Source organism: Chrysochloris asiatica, unplaced genomic scaffold, assembly GCF_000296735.1.
Source record: "Chrysochloris asiatica unplaced genomic scaffold, ChrAsi1.0 scaffold00213, whole genome shotgun sequence".
Classification (NCBI taxonomy): Eukaryota; Metazoa; Chordata; class Mammalia; order Afrosoricida; family Chrysochloridae; genus Chrysochloris; species Chrysochloris asiatica.
The window spans coordinates 2,247,845-2,259,353 of record NW_006408731.1 but is presented as its reverse complement, the minus strand read 5'-3'; the positions used below and the strand labels follow the sequence as shown (position 1 = coordinate 2,259,353).

The window sequence follows — 11,509 nt, the reverse complement described above, 5'->3', positions numbered from 1 at the left end:
GTCTAATTAAATTTTTACAGAAGCAGATTGTCAAGTCTTTGTTTAGCTGTTCTTCTGAACTACTAACCTTTAGGTTAGTTTCAAGTATAAACTATTTCTACCACCCAGAGACCTCACTGAAGCATGCTACATGCTACATGTTATTAAATAAAATACTCCAGGCCTCTTTTCTATTTCTCTGTGTAAAACAGAACTCAGACCTGCCCTTTCTTATAATACCAATGAATACATTTCAGAATTTAGCCTGATCAAAACCATTGAAGCACAAAAGCAATTAAAACATATAAAGCTTATTCTAACAGCTATCTATAGGCACAGAGGAAGACCATTTGATTCAGAAAAACAGGAAGGCCTGTCTTAGGCTAGTTATGTTATTGTTAGTGTTGTACCCAGTTGCTTCTGATTCAGCAACCTGTCTAGGATTTCCAAGGAGTAGCTGGAGGGTTTGAACCACTTACCCTGAGGTTGTTGTTGTTAAGTGGTGTCAAGTTGGTTCCAACCCATAGTGATCCTGTATATATAGGGTTTCCGAGGAGCAGCTGGTGAGTTTGAACCACAGAGCTTGCGATTCAAACTGACTGTGCAGTCCAGTGTATTGACCCACAGTGCCATACCAGGACTCCAATCTTGAGGTTAGCAGTCCAATAATGCTATAGCATTACAGTGGGTATTTTTTTCTAAGGAGAAAAGGGAGGAAGTATAGAATGGATTTACTGACCTTGGACATGTCTCTCTTGAATTCTTTAAACATGGTCAATATGGTCAAGTTACTGGTTAACAGATATTCTATCACAAGGAGGGATTTGTGGGATGTTAATAGTCCTGGTGTGGCACTGGACTTCGAACTACAAGGTTGGCAGTGCAAACCCACCAGCAGTTCCTCAGAGACGCTATACAGGATCCCTATGAGTTGGAACTGACTTTGACTCCACAGAATTTAACAATAGTCACTGGAGTCCTGATATGTCATTGTAGGAAAAGCACTGGTACTGTAACCACAAGGTTGACAGTTCAAACCCACCAGCCACTACTGGAAACCCTATACAGGGTCAACTATGAGTTGGAACCAACATGACAGCACACAACAGCCTCCACTATGTCTTCTATATTTCTGATAATGTAGATGTCCCTCTCTTCTATAGACCATGTTATTAAATATGGTCTAAATTGTTGTGAATGAATCTCCAGTTCAATAGTTCTGTGTAATTATTATACTCTGCCATCAAGCCATTTGTTCTTAGCTAATAAACATGTATAAAGGAGCTCTGGTAACGTAGTGGTTACCAATCGGGCTGCAAACCGCAAGGTCAGCAGTGGAACTACCAGCTGTTCCGTGGGAGAAAGATGAGGCTTTCTGCTTCCATAAAGATTTACAACCTCGGAAACCCTGTACAGGGGTCACTGAGTCGGCGCCGACTCCACGGCACATAACAACTACAACAATATACATGTATAGACTTGAAACATTTATTAAAATGTGTATTTTACCAATATTTGAGAACAGATTCTTTATAGTATGAAACTTGCCAAGAAGTAGCCTAGTTTCTAGCAGTGCTAGGAATATAGTAAATAGTAAGTCTAAGCCTTAAGTAATGGATTAATAGTTATCATGCAAGAGTTGACTGATACAAGCAAAGGTCTGTTTCAGAGTTTTATTTGCCCTTTTTCGTCATTTGCACAGAAGCCTGTGGGGTGGGTATTACCTACATATTATTAAAACAGCAAGTGGAGGAACTGGGACCAGAAGCCAGTCCATTCGTAACCCAACCCTTGGCTGTGAGTTTCGTTAAAACCATCAAGCGGAGACGCATTTTCATTGATCAACCTCAGTCCCTTGTTTAAATCATTCTCAGCAGAAAAATCACCTCACAATCTACGTGACCTAGGATCCTCAGCACTTCCGCGCAGCCTGTCCTCCACCTAATTTGGAACAGGCGACGGGGCGGAGCTAAAACTGTTAAGCTTTCCCGCCTGTGACTTCCTGTTTTCACTTTGGTCCGCTAGATCCAAATAAAAGGCCAGCCACTTTTCACATGCCTATTTCAGATCTTCGAACTGTCTTCTTAGCATCATGACTGGGCGTGGTAAGGGCGGAAAAGGTCTTGGTAAAGGAGGCGCCAAGCGCCACCGTAAGGTGCTCCGTGATAATATCCAGGGTATTACTAAGCCCGCCATCCGGCGCCTGGCTCGCCGTGGCGGCGTGAAGCGCATCTCTGGCCTCATCTATGAGGAGACCCGCGGGGTACTGAAAGTGTTCTTAGAGAACGTGATTCGGGACGCCGTCACCTACACAGAACACGCCAAGCGGAAGACAGTTACTGCTATGGACGTGGTCTACGCACTGAAACGCCAGGGCCGCACCCTTTACGGATTTGGCGGTTGAAGTAACTGCCCTGCAGCTTTTCAATTTACCAAAAGGCTCTTTTCAGGGCCACCCACAGTATCTTTGTAAGGAGCTGGAGGACTGCCTTTGTCTAAGTAAAATTGTAAGACATGGAAGGACTAGGGGTCCTAGTGTGGCAGCGACTGGTTGATTTGAACCAGAGACCCATAAAACAACCAACTGGTATGCACAAAGCGAGATTAGCCTGAGTTTCAGTGTCTACACAAGTCCTAGTGTATACTTTGCCGTTGGCCAGAGCAGAGGCGTACCTCTCGTGGCCAATGGCCAAGTGCTTGTAATGCACCTGTGAAATGCCTCGCTGGCGATTCTCGAAGGTGTACATGAAAGAGTTTGTGATCCCCTGGCCCTCCTAACATGTGATCCCTGTGTCCAGATAGACCTACTTTTAGTGCTTTGTGAGTTGGTCTACTAACCTCAAGGTCAGCAGTTTGAAACTACCAGCCCTTCCACTGAAGAAAGATGACATTTTCTGTTCTCATAAATATTCACAGTATATGTATATAAATGTATATAATCCACATACAGGGTCGCTATGAGTTGGTACGGATTCCACGGCACAAAACCACCACCACACACCGCTCTCCTTACATCTTGTATTTTCTTTAGTACCGTGTTTTAGGAACCCATATTAGGGGCTGGAGCAAACATGGCAAGTTAAAAACCAGAGTAGGAAGAAGGTCCTTTATGCAAATAAAGAGGCGTAAAGTCCTTTGGTTATTGGTGATTTCCTAAGATGACATCTTTGGTTATTGGTGAGTTCCTAAGATGACATCATATTCCACTTTTACCCAATCAAAATACACATTCTATAATATTTTGTTTCCATTGGTCTAAGTGAAAAACAACATTTTAGCCAATAGCACAGGGTTCTTTTCGCGCCCAGTAATGTCTATAAAAGACGCTTTTGGCACCTTCACCTCAGTCATCATTGACTGACGCTGTTGACATTTAGATCATGTCTGGACGTGGCAAGCAAGGTGGAAAGGCTCGCGCTAAGGCAAAGACTCGGTCTTCTCGGGCTGGTCTCCAGTTTCCTGTTGGCCGTGTTCACCGCTTGCTTCGCAAAGGCAACTATGCTGAGCGTGTTGGGGCTGGCGCTCCTGTGTACTTAGCAGCTGTCTTGGAGTATCTAACCGCAGAGATCCTGGAGTTAGCTGGCAACGCGGCCCGTGACAACAAGAAAACTCGAATTATTCCGCGTCACTTGCAACTAGCTATCCGTAACGACGAGGAGCTCAATAAGTTACTCGGCAAAGTCACTATCGCACAGGGTGGTGTTCTACCCAACATCCAGGCTGTGCTGCTGCCAAAGAAAACTGAAAGCCACCACAAGGCCAAGGGCAAGTAAATTTGCAGCAACTTAACCTTATCCAAACCAAAGGCTCTTTTCAGAGCCACCTATGATTTCCTAAGGAGAACTGTGCACTAAGCATATAGAGAATACTGGCAGTAACCAATTTTGGGTTGGGATCAGATAACTGATAACTAGGAAGCAGAAGTTCAGTAACTCAGTAATCAGGCAAGGCAGGACATGCAGTTCTGGAAATATATAGATATAAACTCAAATATTCACAACTCAAGTTGGTGTTTTAGGATCAATATCTAATCAGTGTATACCTGCTACCTGTAATTGTTAAGGATTAAGAACACTTGTATTTAAAAGAAGCAGTAAATGAAAGGGTAAGTAATGTGCTGCTCGTAGCCCAGGTGTTGGCCCTACTGTTTGCTGTAGCTCCGCGTAGGGCCCCAAGACCTGTTACCGTCACCACTTGCTGGAAAAGTCTAAGGTTCGATGCCTGGTGACCTACCTATGGGTGGTTCCAGTGGAGACTCAGGTTAATGAATAAGCAAGTTAAACATGGGTGATGTGAAACCTATGGGATATTGTTAACTACAGTTTTATAAATAAGCCCTTGTTTCTTTGTAATTTGCCCCTGTGCGGACTCCATGTTAAACAAGCATTCCCGGGGGTACCGTAAGACTCAGGCTGCAGTTTGGCCAACGTCGGAAAAGGTACACGGAGTCCTGATGGAGCTCAAAGCCAAATAGGTCGCCGAGGACCGTGAGGTGATGGTCTGGAACCAGGAGGAAAAACAGCGGCTGCAGGATTTGCGGACAGTGAGGCTTGCAACAGGCCTGGGTGCAACTCAAGCAGCGAAGAAGTACTGTAATTGCCGAAGAAAACGAAAAACTTGACCTGAGAGAACCCGGAGGCGCGATGGGAGAAACTTTGAATTCGCCCTAGTGTTTCTACAGCTGGGGGCTGATGGTCAAGCCACACAGCACTGGGACCAGTAATGACAACATCTGCCTAGGAACCATGTGGGAGGTGAGATGGTTGGGCCTGATCTGGAATAAAGTTGTTGGCTTTTATGAAGGTTCAGCCTGTTGCAGTGCGGCCCTCATATTGGCCTCTGTTCTGACCACTTGGTCTGACACTCCCAAATATTGGACCCTGTTCTGCCCTCAGCACAGGACCTACCTACCCTAGAGTGGCTCTGAGGAGTGACTGGGCCACAGTCCCCAGAGCAGCCAGGTCATCTCCTGTCATGATGGCAAAAGTCAGTATATTAGCCATGAAATCTGTCCTGCTGCCTACTTTTTTTTTTTTTTTTAAATGTTTTATTGTGAATTATATGATAGTTTACATGGGAGAACTTTAGTTTTACATTCATTCCATCGTATATCATCTCATTGCCATGGTTCCACTCCCCTCCATGCATCATCAACCACCCAAAGGGTATATATCCCAGAAACCCGCCCCCTACACTTCCCCCTCCTCCCCCCAGTTTTCGGCCCACAGTCCCTTTCCCTCTCTGGGCCCAAAGTCCCCAGTCACTTCATCACTCCACGTCATCATCTCCGTCTCTATCTCAGGCATCTCTGTTTCTCTGGGTGCTGCCTACTTTTGCAAATAAAAGTTTTACTGGAAGAAAAAGAAACTGCCTTGTAGTGAGCCTGTGACAGTTGAGGATAGGTTATAACAACTGTCTGCTTTAATATTTTTTTTCTCAAGCATTTTTCTGAATTCTCTTTACCCTATCCACAAACAAATGGAAGTTTTAAAATAAAGTTTTAGTTACCTATTTTTTTTTTCCAGGATAGTACATGCTAATGTATATTCTGCTTAATTTTACTCAAAATGTTAGATCTTGATGCACTGATGGAATACATTCAGGAACAAATGTATAATATTTTTAGGATAGTAGGAACAATGCTATAAAGAGATTATTTTAATATTATCTGAAAGTGAAAACAAGGTTAAGTTGCGTTTCTTTATGAAGTTATTAGTTCTTAGAATTCCTCATATCTCAAATTAATTTTTTCTGCTGGGGAAAAAACAAAAAACAAAAATGTGCTATCCAATATGTTGTTGTCAAGTGCCGTCGAGTCGATTCTGACCCATAGCGAATCTGTATAGGGCTTCCGAGGAGCAGCTGGTGAGCTTGAACTGCCGGCTTTTTGCAGTTCAACCGGCTTTGAGCATTAACCCACAGCGCCACACCAGGACTCCATCATATGTTGTTAAGTGCCTTCGAGTCGGAGCGGCTGGTAGTTTCGAACCGCTGACCTTAAGGTTCACAGCCCGATTCGTAACTACTACGCTACCAGAGCTCCTTTGTTAGTCACTTGTAAATTGAGTTGAAATGTGGCTAGTCCAAATAAAGATGTGGTATTATTCTATTGTGTGGAGCTAGCTATAGGATCAGAATTGAACCACAAGGTTTGTGTTGTTGTTGTTATGTGCCGTGGAGTCGGTTCCGACTCATAGCGACCCTGTACAGGGTTTCCGAGGCTGTAAATCTTTACGGGAGCAGAAAGCCTCATCTTTCTCCCGCCGAACAGCTGGTAGTTTCGCACTGCTGACCTTGTGGTTCGCAGCCCGATTCGTAACCACAAGGTAGGCAGTTCAAATCTATCAGCTGCTCCTTGGAAACCCTATACAGGGTCATGAGTCAGAATCCACTCTTCAGTAGTTTAACAACAGTACACACTGGAATTCAAAGACAGTGCAAAACCAAATTCTCAAACAAAAAGAATCCACGAATGGGAAATATCAAACTAATTTTTACATTGGTTGTATGCTTAAATAATCGTGTTTGTTACATTGGGTTAAATATAATACTAGTAAATTAATTTTATCTTTAAAAATATGGTAATTTAATACATATTAGTAAATGTAATTTTATATAGCTTATATTTAATTCTATTTGAAAGCGCTGATATAACGAACAAGTTGGCAGAAAAGAAAAAAAAAAAAAAAAAATTCAGAGCATGCACAATAAAGAATACCAGAGGGTTTGGAGTGGAGCAAATCAAAACCCCGAGTTCATAACCAATCCAGTTACAGGAAGGGTCGTCTCGGTTTCCTTTTATCCAATCAGCTTCTTACTCTTACTATAAATAAGAGGCTTTACAGCTTTCTCTTCTTGTTGCTGGTTGGTAAGTCAAGCGGTAGAGCTATGGCTAGAACTAAGCAGACTGCACGTAAGTCCACCGGCGGCAAAGCCCCGAGAAAGCAGCTAGCCACTAAAGCGGCTAGGAAGAGCGCGCCAGCCACTGGCGGCGTGAAGAAGCCGCATCGCTACAGGCCTGGTACCGTGGCGCTGCGCGAGATCCGGCGTTACCAGAAGTCCACCGAACTGCTAATCCGCAAGTTGCCGTTTCAGAGGCTGGTGCGCGAAATCGCGCAGGACTTCAAAACCGATCTGCGCTTCCAGAGCTCAGCCGTGATGGCGCTGCAGGAGGCGTGCGAGGCCTATCTGGTGGGGCTCTTCGAGGACACCAACTTGTGTGCCATTCACGCCAAGCGTGTCACCATCATGCCCAAGGATATCCAACTGGCCCGCCGAATCCGTGGCGAGAGGGCATAAGTCTCCTAAATTCGCTTTTCCAAAGGCTCTTTTCAGAGCCACCCACAAACTCTTGAAAAGGACTGTTTCCTTGGTTACTTGAGATACATTGTTCTTTGCGTTTCTGTTTCTCCAATAGGTTTCCCCAATAGATTTCTTAGGCACAGGCACTGTCATGCACTTTTGGCGCATAATATGGGAACGCTGAGTATTGAATGCATAAGCACTTTTTGTCAAGTGCGGTTGAGTATTCAGTAGCCCTGGTAGGGTTTCTTAGAAGTGGCTGGTGTGCTACAGCCTCTAGCCTTATGGGTTGGCAAGTCAAGTGCTTATCTCCTACATGGCCACATGAGCTCATTAGAATTCAATTTTTGCAACTCCCTGGATATTTTGCAAGGCCCCAAATAAATGGCCCACCAAACTGTCATACAAGTTTAAAACAAAACTGCCCTTACAAGTAGAACAGAAGAAAACCATCAGAATACACTTAATATAAAATAAAGATATTTCAGTGACTCATTAACGCATACATGTGATTACTGGGCTCCTATACAAAATGTATACACGTTTGAAAGGTGCTTATTTGATTTCTAATGCTTTCTTTCATCAGTAGCTTTCTTTCTTAATCTAAAGTATATCACAATTTTAAAAGTACAATGTTAAGTCTATTAATATTGCTGGTAAGTGTCGAGTCAGTTCCAACCTACAGCGACCCTGTAATAGTGCTTCCAAGGAGCGGCCGGTGGAGAGCTTGAATCAACCTTGTGGTTCAAAGTTTCCAGTTCAGGACCTTAACACACAGCGTTAAGCCACCTATCAGAGTCCTGGTGTGGCGCTGAGGTAAAGCACTGGACTGCAAGGTGGGTTTGAACCCCAAGGTCAGCGGTTTAAGCTTACCAGCCGCTCTTTGCAAAACTTATGCTGGGTCTGAGTCGGTTCCGGCTCACAGCGACCCTGAGGCTACAAATCTTTACGGGAGCAGAAAGCCTTATTTTTCTCCCGTGGAACGGCTGGTAGTTTTCGAATTGTTGACTGTAAAATTAGCCCGAGTCGTAACCACTACATTAACAATGTGTTTGGCAGGACTAACTTATAGTTGAGTATGCAATAGATCGTGTCACCTTCTTTTATGATTTCAGAAGTGGCTCTGAAAAGAGCCTTTTGATTTTTAAAATTCAGTCTTGCTCCTTACTTGGTCTTGTGATGGCTCTCGGTCTTTTTCGGCAGCAGCACGGCCTGGATATTGGGCAAGACGCCACCCTGCGCAATGGTGACTTTGCCCAGTAGCTTGTTGAGCTCTTCGTCGTTGCGGATAGCCAGCTGCAGATGGCGGGGGATGATGCGCGTCTTCTTGTTGTCGCGGGCCGCATTGCCGGCGAGCTCCAGGATCTCAGCGGTCAAATACTCCAGCACCGCCGCTAGGTACACGGGAGCGCCAGCCCCAACACGCTCGGCATAGTTACCCTTGCGAAGTAGGCGATGCACACGGCCTACAGGGAACTGAAGACCAGCTCGGGAAGACCGAGTCTTAGCCTTAGCGCGTGCCTTGCCACCCTGCTTGCCACGTCCAGACATGGTTACCTATTTGCTATCTTCAGCGACCAAAATGACAACCTCTAAAACGTACTTTATAGCTACTGCCGGGCGCGAAAAGAGAGTCGTACCATTGGTCAATATTTTATTTTATTTTAGACCAATGAAAACACGAATTTGTAGACTCCGTATTTTGATTGGAGAAAGCTGGCATATGCTGTCATCTCAGGACACACCAGTGACGAGAGTTCCTCTCGTCACCTAATTTGCATAAACGTCTATAAGTAAAGAGGACACACAGCGCCAGCAACGGTCACATTGTGCTTTCAGCTTGTTATTTTCCCTCTTCCGCCATGCCGGAACCCGCCAAATCAGCTCCCGCTCCTAAGAAGGGCTCGAAGAAGGCCATTACAAAGGTCCAGAAGAAAGATGGCAAGAAGCGCAAGCGCAGCCGCAAGGAGAGCTACTCGGTCTATGTCTACAAGGTGCTGAAACAGGTTCATCCTGATACCGGCATCTCGTCCAAGGCCATGGGTATCATGAACTCCTTTGTCAACGACATCTTTGAGCGCATCGCGAGCGAGGCGTCTCGCCTGGCTCATTACAACAAGCGCTCGACCATCACATCTCGGGAGATCCAGACCGCCGTGCGCCTGCTGCTACCCGGGGAGCTGGCCAAGCACGCCGTATCAGAGGGCACTAAGGCCGTCACCAAGTACACCAGCTCCAAATAATTGGTGTCAACGAGGCGTCTTTACATCTAACCCCAAAGGCTCTTTTAAGAGCCATCCACATTTTCAAAGGAAGAGCTTGTCACTGTATCCATTCTTCAGTATCTAGACATAATGTAAATAACATCCTTGACTTTAGATTGGGCTATGATCAGATATAAAAGTCTTACGATTCTGCGAATAGTTCTAGGTTCTGAGGACCAAACTGCTGGTTAATTATAGGCATTGCAAAAGAGCTGGAGCGGGAGACGGGATTTGCAGGTATGACTAGTGAAGGAAGGCGGCAGAACTCCTAACTACTGTTAAGTGTTCCTATTGCTCTCCAAACTGCAGCAAACCCACAACACTCCGCATCTCAAAATGTCAATAACTTTGCTGGAAGGCAACTCTTAAACCATCATGCTGAGTTAAATGTTTCTCATCTCCATGCAATTTAGCACTCCTCAATCCCATCCTAACTAGTTGCATGAAGATGAGAAAACCGTTAATTAAGAGAACTTAATGTAAAAGCATGTACTGGTGTGGTGCTGTAGGTGGAGTACCTACTCCACCTCAAGGTAGGTTGAACTGAAAGGTCAGTGGTTCAAATTCACCAGCCCTTCTAAGGAAACCTAAAGGGTCACTGAGTCGGAACCCACTTTAGCACTTAACAGCAATATGAAAGTATATAAGGATTGTTAAAGGGATTTAATGGCTTTTATTTGTGGCATAACAAGCACAGTTTTAAAAAGAAAACATTCTTTGATCAGAACTTATCCCTCTTTCATTTTTTTATCAGAACTTTTCCCTCTTTCCCTCACATTTACTCAGCAAACTGGCTCTGAGCAAATATGTGTTAAGGTAGGTTCCTGAAATGAGAAAGCTCACAGCTTTCTAAGAAACAGTTAAGACAATAAGGACTCAAAGAGAAATTGGACAATGAGCAAAATGGTGCCTGCCCAAACTTGTTTTGCAGTGAGGCAGGAGAAAGTTACTGAGCACAGAATGGGCTGGGGGCTTGCTTTAGAGTTGCTGGAGGTTATTCGTGTGTAACTGAGAAGTGGCAACTGGGTGGGACTAATTCTTTAGACCACCCCCCTTCCTCTTCTCCCCGCCCCCGCAAGGGCAAGAGGGATCGGAAAAAGTAACAATTTTAGAAGGTGGGATTTCTATTTTGATTATAGGATATTTGCTGAAGCATTATTTAAATTTTTATTTCTTGAATTGCTTTAACCATATTTAAATTTTCCTTTCCCCGCATACTTGGAGAAGTGTGCCTTACCATTATGGTATGGAACCTTGGTGTGAGTAATTAGAGGTGTTGATGACTGTCTTTTTCAAGTTAGCAGAATGAAGACTGGATTTTATTCAGCTTTCTACTCCCTTACCCAAAATCCCAACCCACTGCAGTTGAGTCAATTCTGTCTCATAGTGATATGATATGAGGTTTCCCAGACTAAATTTTTATGAGAACAGACAGTGTCATCTTTATCTTGAGTGGTTGGTAGGTTTGAGCTACCAATTTTGAGGTTAGCAGTTCAAAGTTTAACCCTTAGGTCCACCAGGGCTCCTTTAAGGAGGGACACACATGGAGTAGTGAGGGAGGAAACTGACATGTCCTAGCAATCTAGATCAGCTGAATTAGCTCTGGTGATCAATGGGGTGACAGATCTTGCAGCCAGATGGCCCTAAATTTTCCCATAGAGCCCAGATAAATAAATGGTGATCCTACAAAATAAGGTCAATGAAATGTGTCAATATAAAAATAACAACAAACACTTACACTTATGGAGTCCTGGTGTGGCGCTGTGGGTTTATACACCAGACTGCAAAGCCATATGAACTACAAGGTTGGTGGTTCAAGCTCACCAGCTGCTCCTTGGAAACCCTATACAGGGTCGCTATGACTCAACAGCACTTAACAACAACAACATGAAAAAAATAGTGATATAAAAGTGAAAAAGAAGTTGAAAAACGAGGTTGATTTTGCAGAGACCTTTGAATTTGGG

General features: G+C 44.3%; 4 protein-coding genes across 4 annotated transcripts in view; 3 read left to right on the top strand and 1 right to left on the bottom strand.

Annotated features, from left to right (window-relative positions):
* The first annotated feature begins 2,071 nt into the window (after nucleotides 1–2,071).
* Nucleotides 2,072–11,509, top strand: part of LOC102825438 — a 27,952-nt gene continuing 18,514 nt past the window's right edge. The window contains exons 1-3 of the mRNA XM_006872874.1: nucleotides 2,072–2,378; nucleotides 5,554–5,609; nucleotides 6,853–7,196. Of these exons, the coding sequence (XP_006872936.1) occupies nucleotides 2,072–2,378; nucleotides 5,554–5,609; nucleotides 6,853–7,196 (707 nt within the window). The remainder of the gene's footprint in view (nucleotides 2,379–5,553; nucleotides 5,610–6,852; nucleotides 7,197–11,509) is intronic.
* Nucleotides 3,360–3,752, top strand: LOC102813363 (histone H2A type 1-like). The gene has a single exon (XM_006872784.1). The coding sequence runs from the start codon at nucleotides 3,360–3,362 to the stop codon at nucleotides 3,750–3,752; it is 393 nt and encodes a 130-aa protein (XP_006872846.1).
* Nucleotides 8,446–8,832, bottom strand: LOC102813756 (histone H2A type 1-J-like). Its single transcript, XM_006872785.1, has one exon. It carries the CDS (start codon nucleotides 8,830–8,832, stop codon nucleotides 8,446–8,448), a length of 387 nt encoding a protein of 128 aa, XP_006872847.1.
* On the top strand, nucleotides 9,144–9,524 carry LOC102814140 (histone H2B type 1-F/J/L-like). The gene has a single exon (XM_006872786.1). The coding sequence runs from the start codon at nucleotides 9,144–9,146 to the stop codon at nucleotides 9,522–9,524; it is 381 nt and encodes a 126-aa protein (XP_006872848.1).

What these genes read in the sequence shown, in the direction of transcription:
- LOC102813756 (XM_006872785.1), bottom strand. Translation starts at nt 8,832, where the DNA reads ATGTCTGGACGTGGCAAGCAGGGTGGCAAGGCACGCGCTAAGGCTAAG.
- LOC102814140 (XM_006872786.1), top strand. Translation starts at nt 9,144, where the DNA reads ATGCCGGAACCCGCCAAATCAGCTCCCGCTCCTAAGAAGGGCTCGAAG.
- LOC102813363 (XM_006872784.1), top strand. Translation starts at nt 3,360, where the DNA reads ATGTCTGGACGTGGCAAGCAAGGTGGAAAGGCTCGCGCTAAGGCAAAG.